General features: G+C 37.8%; 2 protein-coding genes across 6 annotated transcripts in view; both read right to left on the reverse strand.

Moving 5' to 3' along the window:
• The window catches only part of LOC137477071 (prolyl endopeptidase FAP-like), a 37,563-nt gene extending 23,748 nt beyond the window's left edge, over positions 1 to 13,815 (reverse strand). The window contains exons 1-11 of one of the 4 annotated variants that reach the window (XM_068195682.1): positions 13,574 to 13,815; positions 12,577 to 12,661; positions 6,507 to 6,602; positions 4,542 to 4,636; positions 4,363 to 4,437; positions 4,121 to 4,173; positions 3,072 to 3,144; positions 2,359 to 2,479; positions 1,720 to 1,874; positions 500 to 603; positions 28 to 163 (exon numbers count right to left, since the gene is read on the reverse strand). In XM_068195682.1, the coding sequence (XP_068051783.1) occupies positions 28 to 163; positions 500 to 603; positions 1,720 to 1,874; positions 2,359 to 2,479; positions 3,072 to 3,144; positions 4,121 to 4,173; positions 4,363 to 4,437; positions 4,542 to 4,636; positions 6,507 to 6,602; positions 12,577 to 12,604 (936 nt within the window). In that variant the 5' untranslated portion in view covers positions 12,605 to 12,661; positions 13,574 to 13,815. Of the gene's footprint in view, positions 1 to 27; positions 164 to 499; positions 604 to 1,719; positions 1,875 to 2,358; positions 2,480 to 3,071; positions 3,145 to 4,120; positions 4,174 to 4,362; positions 4,438 to 4,541; positions 4,637 to 6,506; positions 6,603 to 12,576; positions 12,662 to 12,933; positions 13,553 to 13,573 lie in introns of those variants that run through there. The other 3 variants (XM_068195681.1, XM_068195680.1, XM_068195679.1) reach the window with 3 other exon arrangements.
• IFIH1 (interferon induced with helicase C domain 1) overlaps positions 8,271 to 14,519 on the reverse strand; it is a 34,201-nt gene continuing 27,952 nt past the window's right edge. For both annotated transcript variants that reach the window (XM_068195678.1, XM_068195677.1), the window contains exon 16: positions 8,271 to 8,301. In XM_068195678.1, the coding sequence (XP_068051779.1) occupies positions 8,286 to 8,301 (16 nt within the window). In that variant the 3' untranslated portion in view covers positions 8,271 to 8,285. The remainder of the gene's footprint in view (positions 8,302 to 14,519) is intronic.

Here is a 14,519-nt window from a genome sequence, read left to right on the forward strand (position 1 = left end):
TTAGATTTATATTTCCAACTTCATTACCTCTGGACAGTCCCAAGTATTTGAATGCTCTTTGAAGTCACAAATAGCTAAAACTGAAAAATTCTGTATTCTCTTCAGCCACTGCACACAGATTCGAGTATCTGTTACCCAAGTAAGCCAAGTAAAATAGTGATCGCTAAAATATAAAAAAATAAACAAAGGGAGAAATGGTGGTTATTAAACAACAGGAGTAAGGAAGCATTGCTACAGATTGCATTCCCCACATTTCTCTCTTAGAAACAACAACAAAGCTTTCACTGTTTTAGGGTACTTTTTTATCTTCTGTAACAATGTATCATATGGACAGCCAAAAGAAAAATGCAATCTTTCTAGTTATCTTCTGATCCTTCTAGGGGTTTAATATGACAGTACACTGTTAGATAAAGTACAACTCAGAGATTCAAGGGCTTAAAAGAAATGGACAAAACCTTTTTTTTTAACCAAGAAAAGACATATTTGAGGGCACTCTTACCTGGATGCTATGATTGCAGGAACTGGCACCTCCTTAGGACCAAATGCTTCCGAGTTAATAGTGTCTACAATAAACACTTTAACAGTAGGATTTTTAGCTCCAGCCTTCAAAGAAAATGTTTTAGGTTATTGAAACCATGCTCTGAATAATTCAGATTGAGGAACATCAAAACACTTTTTGCAGCAAAGTAGATCGGTTACAAAATATGAATTCAGTTGAGTACAATAGAGCAAAAAATCTTATAAGATCTGAGTGACACTGCAGCAGTAGTACATACTTAGTTTTCTATAATTTATGTTTATATATATATAGAGAGAAGAAAACCTTTTACACATTTGAGTTTAGTGCCTTTCTCTACAGAAAATGTGCTTGGTGGTAACGATTGTTCTGTTTGCAGTGGGGGTCTTTGCAGCACATGTTACAGACTTCAGCATAAAACTCCAGTTTATTCACATGATTGCAAGTGCTGTTTGACATCCCAACTGGGAAATGGTTGCTTAAACTGATTTCATGGCTGCTTCTTCACTGCATATGTTATCAGTTTCTAAATTCTTCTCCATGTGTGGTCTAAACCATGCAGTTTTACTTTAGAACTGTGACCCAGCTGACAGGTGAGCAAATTCTTTAAATACATTAACATGATCCCTTGCAATCATATGAACATGGTAAGAGTCAGGAGAGCTTTCTAATACATGCTGAAGAAATGCCAACCAAAACCTTGTTGCCTTAGATCTGGCACTTGAAAGCAATTAAAATCCAAAGCCCCTTGAGATCAAAAAGCACTATGAAGTGTGCAAATAAAGTGAAGCCTTTATTTTAAAAATATATTAAAAAAAAAAAACTTAGTCTCATAATTTATTAACTATAATGAAAAATAATAACTGCATAGTTTACACACCAGAATAAGTAAACTGAATTGAAAAATATTAAGCACTTTTGCACATGCTTTTAACCTAAATGAGTAATTCCATTTATTTCACTGATATTACATTTAAAGTATATAAAATATAAAATATATTTTAATATTATATTTAAAATTTTGTATGTACCTGTTGCAACCTGAACAGCTGTTCAGAACTTAGACCAAGCTTGTTTTCTTTTACTTAAGTCACAACAGATTTAACCACCGGCAATACTTAAGGAATTCAGCACACCTAATTTTCTCATTGTTGTAACTCATTTCTCAACAGAAAGGAAGTCAAAAGAATGATAGAACATACCTTTGGATATGGGATAATTATTTTTCTAGGATACTGGTCCTCACCAAAATATGAATATTCAATAACTGGTATGTCAGAATCATTAAATTGTACATATGCTAAATATCTTCCACTTGGAGACCACCACAGTGCATATTTTGTTGCTAGCATTTCCTCTGAGGAAAAAGAAAAATGTTTATAACTGCAATCTACCTTCCTAATCTATTTTAGCACTCTACTCAGCAATCTAGACACATAAAGACAGTTACACTAAATAAATAACACCAAACATTTCAAAACATGCACACAGGTCCCACTTAATTCACTTGAAACTTTCCTGTGTGTAGGTTTTTTTAAAGTTTTTTTTGGATGCACTGAAATTAAAACTTTAAATCTTAATTCCCAGCCTCTGCCTTTGCATCAGAACGAAGACAACTTTGTAGAGTTCTGATACAGTTTCAGCAACAAACACTCAGGATTTTGGTTATGTGTTATGAATACAAAATTCATACATTGTACAGTAAATACCATATGGAAAAGAAGTAATCCTTAGGGCTGAAAAAAAAAAGAGTATCATCAGAGACATTTTAAAATGGATTGTGCAAACCGGAACCAATCTAAACAAAGTATTTATCATCTTGCACTTCAAGATTTACTTACCTTCATAGACCCAGTCAGGAATCCCATTAAATATTTCATTCTGTTTTCCATCACTAGTTATTTTAACTGGTGCCTCTCTAGGACTTTGTTTCAAATAGATATTATTCTGATATACATATACCTAAAGACAAGAAAGTTTTTTTTAAGAGTACAGGCAAAAACAGGATTAGAGCAAGATCTGCAGTCAATACTCCTACATTACACTAGCAAGACCTAATAAATACAAAATGGGAAATGGTACACTAATAGCCCTTGTAAATTCTGCAAGAGTTGGTACCTCAGCAAATAAATTATACATTGCAGGCCAAATTCTATGTTCGGTAAAAATTTTAGAACAGATTTTAAATCCTGCATCTGTAAATCTCCATTTTAAATTCATGTGCTACTCAGCAGCAAAGGGAAACCAATTGGTTTTCAGGCCTTGAAACTGCATTTAATCTTATATAAAGTTATCTTGGTCAATTCTGGATAAAGACTGGTGAGCAAACTGAAACACATAATGTACCTGAGAACATGGATTATTCTTCTCTCGAGACACAGACAGTAAAATCTGAACAAGTTAAAACTTTTCTTTGTCATTATTTCTCATAACCAAGATTAATAAGCACAGGCCTGTCAAAAAGATGGCCTAAGAAAATAAAAACCAAAGGCAGATAAATGTCTTTTAGCCATACAAAGCAAATTCATTCTAGCACTTAATTATCTTTACTAACCAATTTGTGTCCAACGGGTGACCAGGATATATACTGAATTTTATGTGGAAGCTGATTTTCTGTTACAAAACCACTAAAAAAAGGAAAGAAGTTGAGATGGCTTTTTGTGCACAGTGCAAATGGATCATTATACTGTATATTAATAAAAAAGTCATGAAGTTATTTTCTAACTGCGTATTGTTTCTTGAGCAATGCACAATTAAGGCAGGCAGAGACATGCAGTTAACAGTGTGTGCACCAGTGCTGGCAAAGGCTTAAACTTAGTTCTTTGAAAACCTATTCAACAGCCTAAGGAGCCAACCTTATCTGCTTTCAAATGCTGCACAAGCACCTACAGTCATTTGCTGTAGCTGCAGTCTATGTTACAGTCTCAGCAGGTTATTGGGAAATGTGAACTCAGCATGCACTGAGGCAGGCACGACAGCAACACACCCAGCATTTGTTGAGGATCCCAACTCACATGCAGTACCTCTCTACTCACAGCAGCTTGCAGCAACTTCTTCCTGTCATCCTGAGCCAACAGTTTCCCAAGAATGCTGCAGCTCAGTGCAGCCCCTGTTGCTCAGAACTAAGCACATTTGGTCACACTGCTGCTTTCAGCATAAAAAGGTGACTGCAGAGGCAGATGGCTTCCTTTGGATTTGGATGGAAAGGGGAGTGTTTTGGGCAATCTTGGGAAAGAGACCAAATGCCATTGGAGAAGCTATAGACTTTTGAGGAATGCAGGGTGGGCTGTTACAAGAGTTATAGGGAAGCTGAAGATTAGACCAATGATAAAAGGAATGAATTAGTGGAAGGGGATGGTAACAAATGAGAATATTGAGCAGTGAAAGTTTTAGGACATGAAATAGAAATCAATCCAGATAAAAAGAATATATGATTTTTCCTAGAGAACATTTTTTGTTCTCAAGCAAACAAGTAACCTGACAGATTTATGCAAAAGCAAAGCAAGTTGGTAGTCACATTACTATGGTTTTGGAATGAATGCTTGCAAGCCCATCACTACAGTGTATGCACCACAGCTCTCTGTAAGAAATATCAGGTCTTACCCATTTATGAGATCATAAATGTGATATGATGCTGTATAAGAGTATCTCCACAGCTGCATAAATGAAGCAAGAGAATATTATTAGCCTTGAAAAAGATAATCTAATTACAAATAATCAGCTGCCCCCTCACAGCCTTTTCCCTTCTCAAGAAAATACCAAGAAACATTTATCTATGGTAAACACAATAAAAAAATACTGCATAAAATTAAACATTACATTAAGAGGTATATTAAAATAATTACCTTTGAATAATTGCTTTCCAGAGCTATGAAATATTGGTCTGATGACATCACATAATTTGAAGCATTTACTTGTTTCTGAAAAATTAAGTAGATTAGATTCTAGTCTCACCGACTTTTAAACTGTAACTTGAAATACAACTGCATTTTTCTGCCTTTTTATTAATGAAAAAGGTACGTACCATTGTGCTGTTTGTCATGATGGTGGTTGCATAATCAATTTCAACATTGTAGAGAATAATATCATCCTCTGCAGACTGATGAAGATACTCATTATCTTTATAAACAAGATAAAATGTTTGTTACCTCCACAGAAGATACTACACAACATTTATGATCAATAAATTCACACCTCTTTCAAATAATAGGTTTTAAGCAAATATGTCTCAGCATCTACATAAAAAACCGTTTTTCTTCTAACAATGCTGAGGTACAGAGTTATCAAGAAACTGTCTTCAGGGTTCTTGAGTATGTTCTCAAGATTATACACTGCACAAAGGATCAACTATTTAACTACAAGTAAATGCCAGATTTTATTCTCATGTCTGATCAAGAATGCCAGTGAGAGACCCATTGGAAAGTCAGTATGAAAATGGAAATGTTTTAAAGAAAATTACCTTTGCTTATCATTTTATCAGAACATTCTCATTTGTATATTCTGCAGATAAAAGCAGCACCACACAACTGATACTGCATTACTCTGCCCTTACTCACAAGAGTCCTACAAAATAAGGGTGAGTGGGCCTCATTGAAAATAGAATTTAACCCTGCCTTTGCTCAAGATCTGAGATATAGTTTGGCAGAGAATAAAGATCAGAATTTTAGTTTCAGATTATTATTTTCACTGCTCTAAACAGAGAGAATGAATTACATATTTGGTGTAGCTAGAAAACAAAACTAAAAGTTAAATAGGAGCCTGAAATAGTGTGAAGATGTTCATTTTTAGGAAATTAGATCACCCTTGGATCTTCTGAGCACTCTTGTGTGATTTGTATAACAGTATTTGTGTTTAAAATCACCCTTAGGATGAGATATACAATTTTAACTCCTTGTTTCAAAAGAGAAGTAGACATATGGAATGTTGTAGGCATGACTATCTATGGAATCTAAGGCATGACTTTTGTGTGAGTTTTGTGACTGTTAAAAGGAAAAATAAGTCTAAGTGAGAAAGCTATAAAGAGAGAAGACTATTAGGTTTAGGTGATATGCTGCCTACATTCTTCAGACATTCAGACAGAATTCTAACAAACAGTGACCTTATTTTTAAATCATACAAGTGATGTCTACATACTTCAAACTGCCAATTGTAAAATTGAACCACTGCAAGCAATGCCTCACTCATAAGGCTTTACTTCACTTCTAAAATTGTGGGCTAAAACTAGCTTGGTGAGACTTTATGTGAAGGGGCACTATGCTTCTTGCTACTGGCAGAGAACAGTGCTTGAGGCAGCACAGAGATGGGAGTAGTAAGTGTGCTAGAATGTAATCAGGCTAGCTCCAGTCTCCCTTGGCTGTGCAATTCAACGATAACAAGAGCAGCACTTCAGCCACACACAGACATACTTGTATCAGCCGCAATTAACTTCATGTCTCCACCTTAAGGAACTTAGAAAGTCAGCTTTATTTTCTATGCAATATCCTGGAACTCAGGAATTTCAGCAGTGTCAGCACTTCCTTAAATGAAATTAGACCAGCTGGCCTCATTGCAGAGCCAGGTACTACTGAAAACAAAGAACAGGGCCTGTAAGACAGACTACCTCAATCATTACTAGTGGTAAGTGAAAAAGTGCTGTGAAAAGCATGGAAAGGAGATTGCTTAAGGAATGACTGACACATTGACAAATTTCTTTCACTTGCTGCAATGAATATGACAGTAAAAGAAATAAAACACTGAAGGCCCCTGTAAAATTATAGTTTATACTTGACTCAGACATGTCTGTGGAAACATCAAATACCTGGATTTTCTAGAATGACTGACAGAACAGTAAATTTCAACCATAAGTTTTGACTAACACATTGTTTAATTTCATAGTTAGCATTCATTCAAAGTAAAGCTGGAAGGAAAATACATTTCTCAGTCTGTGTAAACCAGACTGGAAATACACATTAGAAAGTCTTATCTATGTTTGAGAAAAGGTTTTGCTTACCTGACACCCAATATGGAAAAAATGTTTTATATTGGAAGTTTCCATTCAAATAATCCTCCAAGGTAAGAGCTCTAGGACCATCATCTGTGTTGACAACTAAGCATAAGACAAAAATTTTATGTTAATGACAAGAGGGAAAAAATTTATTAGTCCAGTGTTTTGTTTTTTCTGTATTTAGTGCCGTGCAGCACTGAGGATACCATAGTCCTGGAGATTTGCAAAACATAGGTGAAGCAGAAAGGAAAGTTCCCTGTTACTGTTCTGATAAGCTCCTTTAGCCTCTGAAAGACTCATTTTGGGAATGCAAAATTAACTAGACAAACTCATTTATTTCAACCATTTATTAACGCAGATACATTTACCTGAAGACCCTGTGAGTCCACATAAGCCTTTCCCACACAAAAGACAAAGTTTGCTTGGTGTTTTTAACTTTTTTTAAGCATGGGTTTCATGAACTTGTAGAGGCAACTATTTTAATCAGGACCTTCACACATTCAACTAATGGTCAAACAACAGGATGCAAACCCTAACTTCCAAATTTTGTACATGCCTCATTAACCATTGTTAGAAGATGGCTTGCAAAATAATCACCATTCACATATATTTCTTAGTAGTCACATGAAAAACATCGATGAAGGAATACAGGTAAAAATAATGCTGGAAAGTAATGAATGAGTGAACCCAAACTTAAACTTTCTATTTAATGCTGCAAAAGAAAATTGACAATGATTCTTGAAAGAAGACAGGTACTCAAATATTTGATTTCTAAGCAGGTCAGATAACTGTATTAAAATAATGCCAGAAGTGGAGGCTGGTTTTCTGGATCTTGTCTCGTTATATTTTTTCCCAAAGCTAAACAGCTTAAGCTAGGGCAGATTTTAAAAGAAAATTCAAGGTCAATCAACTGGATAAGAAGAGTGCTGGATAAGAAGAGTGAGAAGATGCTGTGCAGTTCCTGTGTAGAATCTGTAATTCACAAGACTGAGAGTAATCAAAATAATTAATCCTCAAAAGACACATGAACTGTTCTGATAAAGGCCAATTTTTAAAGTTCAACAGCATAATAATGGCAGCTTTCAGGTCTAGGCATTCTGGACGCTATGCTTCCTCCTTAAAAATCAAAAAGACTTCTGCCAGGGTTTTCAGAGGTAGTAGAGATGTCACACTGCAGCTTAGTAGATCTTTGCCACCTCCCCTGTTTGTTCCTTCAGAGCTCTCAGATGACAGATAATCAAGATGACTCGTTGCTCTCAGGTTTCATATCATGCTCCATCACTTGCTCATTAGTTGCCCTCTCTGTTAAGATCACACTGACTTCCTGGGAAATGTTTCTTCATATTGCCTTCTATGGTACTTTGTAATGATAACACATATTTTCTTCTGCTAAGTGACTATTATTTACTGTAGAATACACATGTCAGGATGACTGGTGACACAAGCCAAGTCTGCACTAATGCAGAAGAAAGCTGTCACAAGGAATAAAACCGAATGCCAATTCAGAGGCAAAAACCTGTCCCTATAAACTCTGAGCTAGCAGTATAGCCAGAAAATATCCCAAGAAGTTCAATAAGAAGTTAATTCCTCTTGCTAATACTATGACTGCATGTTACAGATCTTTGATGCACTAATGATAAACATAGAAGATGGCAGACTTAAAAAAATGTTCAGAAGATAATTCCAAAAATCCATTTCTAGTTATGTTGAATGATGATTACTTATCACTACCTCTCAGTTAAAATTCTCTAAGTTAATAAGCTTATTAGAAAAAGAAATCAAGATCTATTTCCAAGCTTGTTTGTATAGAAAGCTTAAAATTTGCAGTCCGTTTTGATACCTTAATCTGGTACCTGGTTCCTTCTTTCATCTTAAGAGACAAGCAATATCCCAAACTTCTCATCACGGATCTAATTTTCAGAGCTCTAATTTAAACCTTCCCTGTGTTAGCAATTTCACCCTTACATACTTAATATTCAATGAATATTTATTATGACTGCTGATTTTCAAAATGTGCCCACTAAGATCTGAACTTCTACCACTGTACTGCAAAAAATTTGAAAACTATTTCTCACTTGAGTATTTAAAATTTGGAATGCTTGTTTTGAGGCAATAGAAGATAGCAGCAGCATCTCCAATAGTTTCCCACAATTATTGCTGATTGTTTCTTCTGTAACTAGAGACTTGTTCAATAACAGTATCTGAAATCTCTGCTCACAAACCAGACACTAACACAAAAAGTACTCTATGTATCTGCAGCACTCTATAGGCATTAATTTGGATGGCTATTGGTAGGCTTGGCAAATTCTTTCATTGTGGCTTGTTTCCCTGTGAGATAGGAGGGATGAAAACAAATGCCCATGGATGAAAAGGAAGCAAACAGCAGAGCTAACCACAGAAATGAAAGCTTACCAAATTTCAGCTTTGTTCACTTTCTTTCACCACCCCACTGCCTCAGTTTTAATCCTTTGTGGTCCATTTCCTCTAATTTACAGGGTGCAGTTCTGCATTTCTCTGTGCACTGGTTATTTTGCTTCACAGTGTAACTTGTTTTATATATTCAATGATCATAATTACTAACTCATACATTTAAGTGTATTGCACTTACATGTATAATTGTAGTGATAGAAATCTGTAAACATCTAATAATTATCACTGGTTTTATGCAGATAGCTTCTCCTTTACCTTTCAGTTCACTGCCATGAAAAAACTTAATAAAGCAAAATTTGCAATTAATATAACTTGCAGTTATATTAAACACAGATTAACTTTATGTACATCACTCCTTCACTGTGAAATTCTGTTTGTATTACCAGGATTATTCAGTTTCAAAGACTGCATATGGGTAAACCAACACAACTCTTTGTATTTCAAAGGTCTCCTGGCTTATGGCTTATTCCACATGTTCTAACGTGCATCCTTATAAATTGTGTCTTGTTTTGTCAAATTACAGTGAGCATACATAATAATCAGAAGGTATTGTTGCTTCTGCATATAGTTATTTTTATATGTATGTATATATATATATATATTTATATATATATATATATGCATTTTATATGTATTTAACATATATGTATTTTTATAAGTATTTTGTTTAGCATCCGCTGCTAAACATCAAGTAGAGGACATGACAAAAGAAAACTCTATGGTATTAGTATGGTATTATTGTCTGCTTCTGGACTAGAATTCCCATTCTCATCTCTGTGGTCTGATGCTGAATAGCTGAAGTACAAGCTCCTCCAACATGAGGAAACGTAAAACTCAATTTAGCTCCAGAAATTAATTCCAACACTCCTGACCCTGCTCCAAGACTTTGGTCACACTCAGCATGAACTCACGTCAACTAAACCTGCTTTTCCACTTTCAGATTTGGCTGAGGAGATGCAGAGAACACTACCTCTTCCTAAGAAACTGACTGCTCGCCACTTTGTGGCTGAACAGTAAGCTCTATGACCTCACCTGGGAAATCAGAGAAACAGGGATTGAGCCTCAGGCCTAGGCCAAGAGTACATAAGGAACAGAAATTTTGATAGACATGACTTTGGACATTCATTAAAAACAGCAGAAGAGATCAATTTGAAGCCTAAGCAATACAAACAGTTAATTGTAACTCTGCCTGTGGTTCTGCTATTGCTTCTCAACTGCAGACAGGTATTTTATTGTTTATGCTGCAGAAAAGGACTAGGTATACCAGTGTACAAGTGAAAAGCTCCTTTCTGAACCATTTGGAGTTGCAGTATCATAGCTGGGTTATCACTGTCAGGTAAATCCCACCACACATTCCTAACTCAAAGATGTCTCAAGAAATGGTCAGTGATTTCTTAGGCATGTATTCCATTTGCTACACTGATATTGCCCACCCTCCTCTTCTGAGCCCCACAGAAATTGTCTAATACTTGCAGTTGCATTTCCCTCTTAATATCCTCTCAAAAAATTATTTTGCTGTTAACTTTTGAGAATTTTTGACATTTTTATACACTTGCATGTGTAAATCGAAACCACCTACCACAATTTGATAAGTCTGAAGAACATTAAATGACTAGAATCTTAGCAGACAAAACCAGAACTAAATGCTTCTTCCATTTTTCTTTGCAGATTTCTTAAGTAGAAATTTATTTGTGCTGTGTCTATACATTTCTCATATGCAATTAATTGTCTTTCTAGAGTGCCACATCCTTTCAGTTGAGCAGTGGTAAAGCCGGAATGTACAAACAACATTCCAGCTGTGTAGCCATTTCCTGTCTGTCTCCAGCTCACAAAATTTGTAACTGCAAAATTAATTTATATTTCTTCTATTTACAACTTATCAGTAGACTACTTAGAATTCAAAAAGGTTAAGGTATTTAAACAGGTAACTGCAGCACTTGCAGCTCCACCTGAGAATAAGAAGCCATAATCTGACACATCCAACCTAATTGTGTGTTGGACATAACTCTGTGTTCTTCAATTGTATAAAATGCTCCTCCAAAAGCATCCTATGAAGTAAGATAATTTCTTTATCATCCTACTGGATCTAAAGATGATGTTTGGTATGACTGGTTATCGAGTCACTATTCCAAGAGACATGACAGGAGTTCTCCATAATTGCTAAGGTACTGAAGAGGCCAGTGAGCTGTATTTGACAACAAAAAACACACATTCACTTTTTCCTACAGTACCATCCATCATCAGCTTCTTCAGGCCGCCAAACTGATCCTTGGTCTCCAACCTCTTTGTTCCCTCACTACTATTTTTTAAATTTAAATCTCATTAAAATATTCTGTCTTGTCTGTCATAAAATGCAGATCTGATGGGAGTAAGTCTGACTTGATACCATGCATTTACCCTGTAGTGAAAGCTCAGATTTGACCATGCTTAGCTAGACAAAAAAAATCTGGCACCCCACTATTGACAGTAAAGTCAAACCTATCACTCTGAGGCGCTATCTCTTCCAGCACTGCATAATATATATGCATATCTATATCTATCTATAGATATATATATATAACTGATATATATCTATCCTCATATTAAAATGCTGCATAACAGAATCATCCCTAACTCCTTCAGAAACCTTCAACACTTCTCTCAACAACCCAGGATAAACATTAGTCACAGAAATATCAGATACGAAAGAGATTTCACCTTTCACAAAACCTGCATATTAACTGCAGGACTTAACTTTCACAAGACTTAAGCAGATGGTTGATTTTATAACATTTAGTTGTAAATACAAAACCGTTTCTCCATCTCAGTCCCCCTGTTCACACACAAAAAGGAATAATAACCAAAAAAATGTCCTTTAAATAGATAGTCTTACTGGAATATAAGCCTTTTATTAATATTTTAATTATTTCAGAGGCATTAAAGTAATCTGCTCTAGTGGTAAGGTCATGTAAATACTTCTATTGCCGTTCCTAACTTGTCACAGAAAACAATAGCCATCAAGTCAGTGCCACTCATGTTCAAAATTTCAAAACTCATTTCCAGCTTCACCAGAGCACTCAGCAGACCACACTGTGTTGATTTACCTACAGCTGGCATTATAATTCTAGAGCAAACTATCCATCCCTATTTTATACAATGCTGACTTTAATTTTCAAATGCAAGCTTGAATATATTCACAAATAATTCATCATATCCCATCTACAAAAAAAAAAAAAAAATTAACTTGTAATAGGATACAGAACTTCTGTAATTATTACACAAGCATTTAAAACCAAATGCAAGTTCATTAAGCTAAAGAAAATTACTAACTGTTTGGGAAACTCTCCTAACCCCTAACACAGAAAAATAATATGAGAAGATCTGAGAATTATTTTTGCAGCTGTGACTAAGAACATTATATATCATGCACAGTGAAGTTAATTCAGGTGCTTTTCACTTCAAGGAGTTCCTTGTTTCAACATCTGCTGGCATTTCAATTCTACCTTCAGGATATTTCAGCTGTCAGTACATTTCTGCAAAGTGATAAAGCCATAACAATTCTGACAGGACAATCCTAAACATGATTTGATAAACTTTGGTGAACTTTAGAAGCCACAATAGCCAAAGATACTGCATTATACACTACATTAGGTTAGAAATACCTTACCTTTTGATGGAAGCAGTATAATACACATAAGTAATAAGGAAAGCAAAAGGCATATAACCACACCAAATATGATTTTTAGCCGGGTCTGCAGAACAGAAACAAACAATAATTACATTTTTAATATTGCCTGAAGTTTGCTTCCATGGCTGGTAAATAATGAAATCCTCCTTCTCTCTAACTGCTGTAATCGGTCCTAGCAACAAGCAAAAAACATCCCTGCAGTACATATAAAAGACTTCCCTTTCCTTCTCCTTTAAAGCAAATATTTTCACATCAGAGTTGGCCTTGTCTAGCAGCTGACAGTTTAAAACAAATGATGTAAATGCTACCAAAAGTTGAATTCAGGAGCATACAGACCTTCATTCTCCTGTCGTATTCTAAAAGAATGTAAATTCTCTCTTCTGGGTGTTGGTCAGTAGATCTAGGAGAGGAGTTTGAAAAGGCAGTGTCTGTTTTCACAGTTGGAGGCCAAACCTCTGGCAGACTTTTTTTTCCTACATACTTTTGGAAACTGTGCCAAATTTCAAAGGCTTTCCATAAAATTGAAACCACACTTTTGGGGAAGTTCTTGGAGCAGAAGCGGACAGTGGGAGGCTATCGGGGTGGTGATTATGTACTTCCCATCAATGTGAGCTGTAACCAACATCTGCTCACACTAACTTGAGGTTTTTTGACTCATCAGATACTTGGCATGCACTGTTTTTCTCTGAAAAGTATCTACTGTGTTTTTTTGGCAATCCCCACATTCTCAGGACATAGTCATGACCGTATTTCTACTCTCTACAGAGAAATTAGAAGAAAATCCAATAGCTTCATTGCTTATGTGGAATTCACACATGTTTACTTTTAGAAATAATAAATGATGGCACAAGAATGCAAAACAAGCAGCAGAAACAATACTGTTTAATGTCTTCCACATGTGAGAATTGCTGTTTTTCCCTGAAAACTATGCAGATCTATAGGCTACGTAGGAGAGCTTACAGAAGTAAATACATACAAGCCCAGCGGAAATTCTGAAATAGTTCTCCAACCGCCAATTACACCTATTTTATTTAGCCCACTGAAATGAGGTCAGCCGAAAACTGGGAAAACTCTGGAGACCGCAGTGTCAGGTTACATAAGCCATCCCTCAGGAGAGCGGAGAAAGGCTGGCAAAGGGAAGAACTAGTCCGCCGTGCCCGGTCCCCGACGATCCTCACATGCCGCGGCTGCCGCCGAACCCCGCCCGGCCCGGCCCGAGGGACCCGGACCGAGGGGCCCGGCCCGAGGCACCCGGCCCGAGGGGCCCGGCCCGAGGGGCCCGGCCCGAGGGGCCCGAGGGACCCGGCCCGAGGGGCCCGGCCCGAGGGACCCGGCCCGAGGGACCCGAGGGGCCCGGCCCGAGGGACCCGGCCCGAGGGACCCGAGGGACCCGGACCGAGGGGCCCGGCCCGAGGGACCCGGCCCGAGGGACCCGAGGGACCCGGACCGAGGGGCCCGGCCCGAGGGACCCGGCCCCGCCCCCGCGGCAGCGCTGCCCGCCAGGGCCCGGCACCGCGCCCCCTGGCGGCACTCCGCACACACACACGGGCACGGGGGGACAGGGACACACGGGGACAGGGATACACACACGGGGACAGGGACACACACACGGGGACAGGGACACACGGGGACAGGGATACACACACGGGGGCATGGGGACAGGGACACACACACGGGGACACGGGGACAGGGACACACACACGGGTACGGGGACACACGGGGACAGGGACACAGACACGGGCACAGGGACACACGGGGGGACAGGGACACACGGGGACAGGGACACACGGGGACAGGGACACACACACGGGCACGGGGACAGGGACACACTCACGGGGACAGGGGGACACACACACGGGGACAGGGATACACACACGGGTACGGGGACACACGGGGACAGGGACACACACACGGGGACAGGG

The sequence above is a fragment of the Anomalospiza imberbis genome, chromosome 7, assembly GCF_031753505.1.
Source record: "Anomalospiza imberbis isolate Cuckoo-Finch-1a 21T00152 chromosome 7, ASM3175350v1, whole genome shotgun sequence".
NCBI lineage: Eukaryota > Metazoa > Chordata > Aves > Passeriformes > Viduidae > Anomalospiza > Anomalospiza imberbis.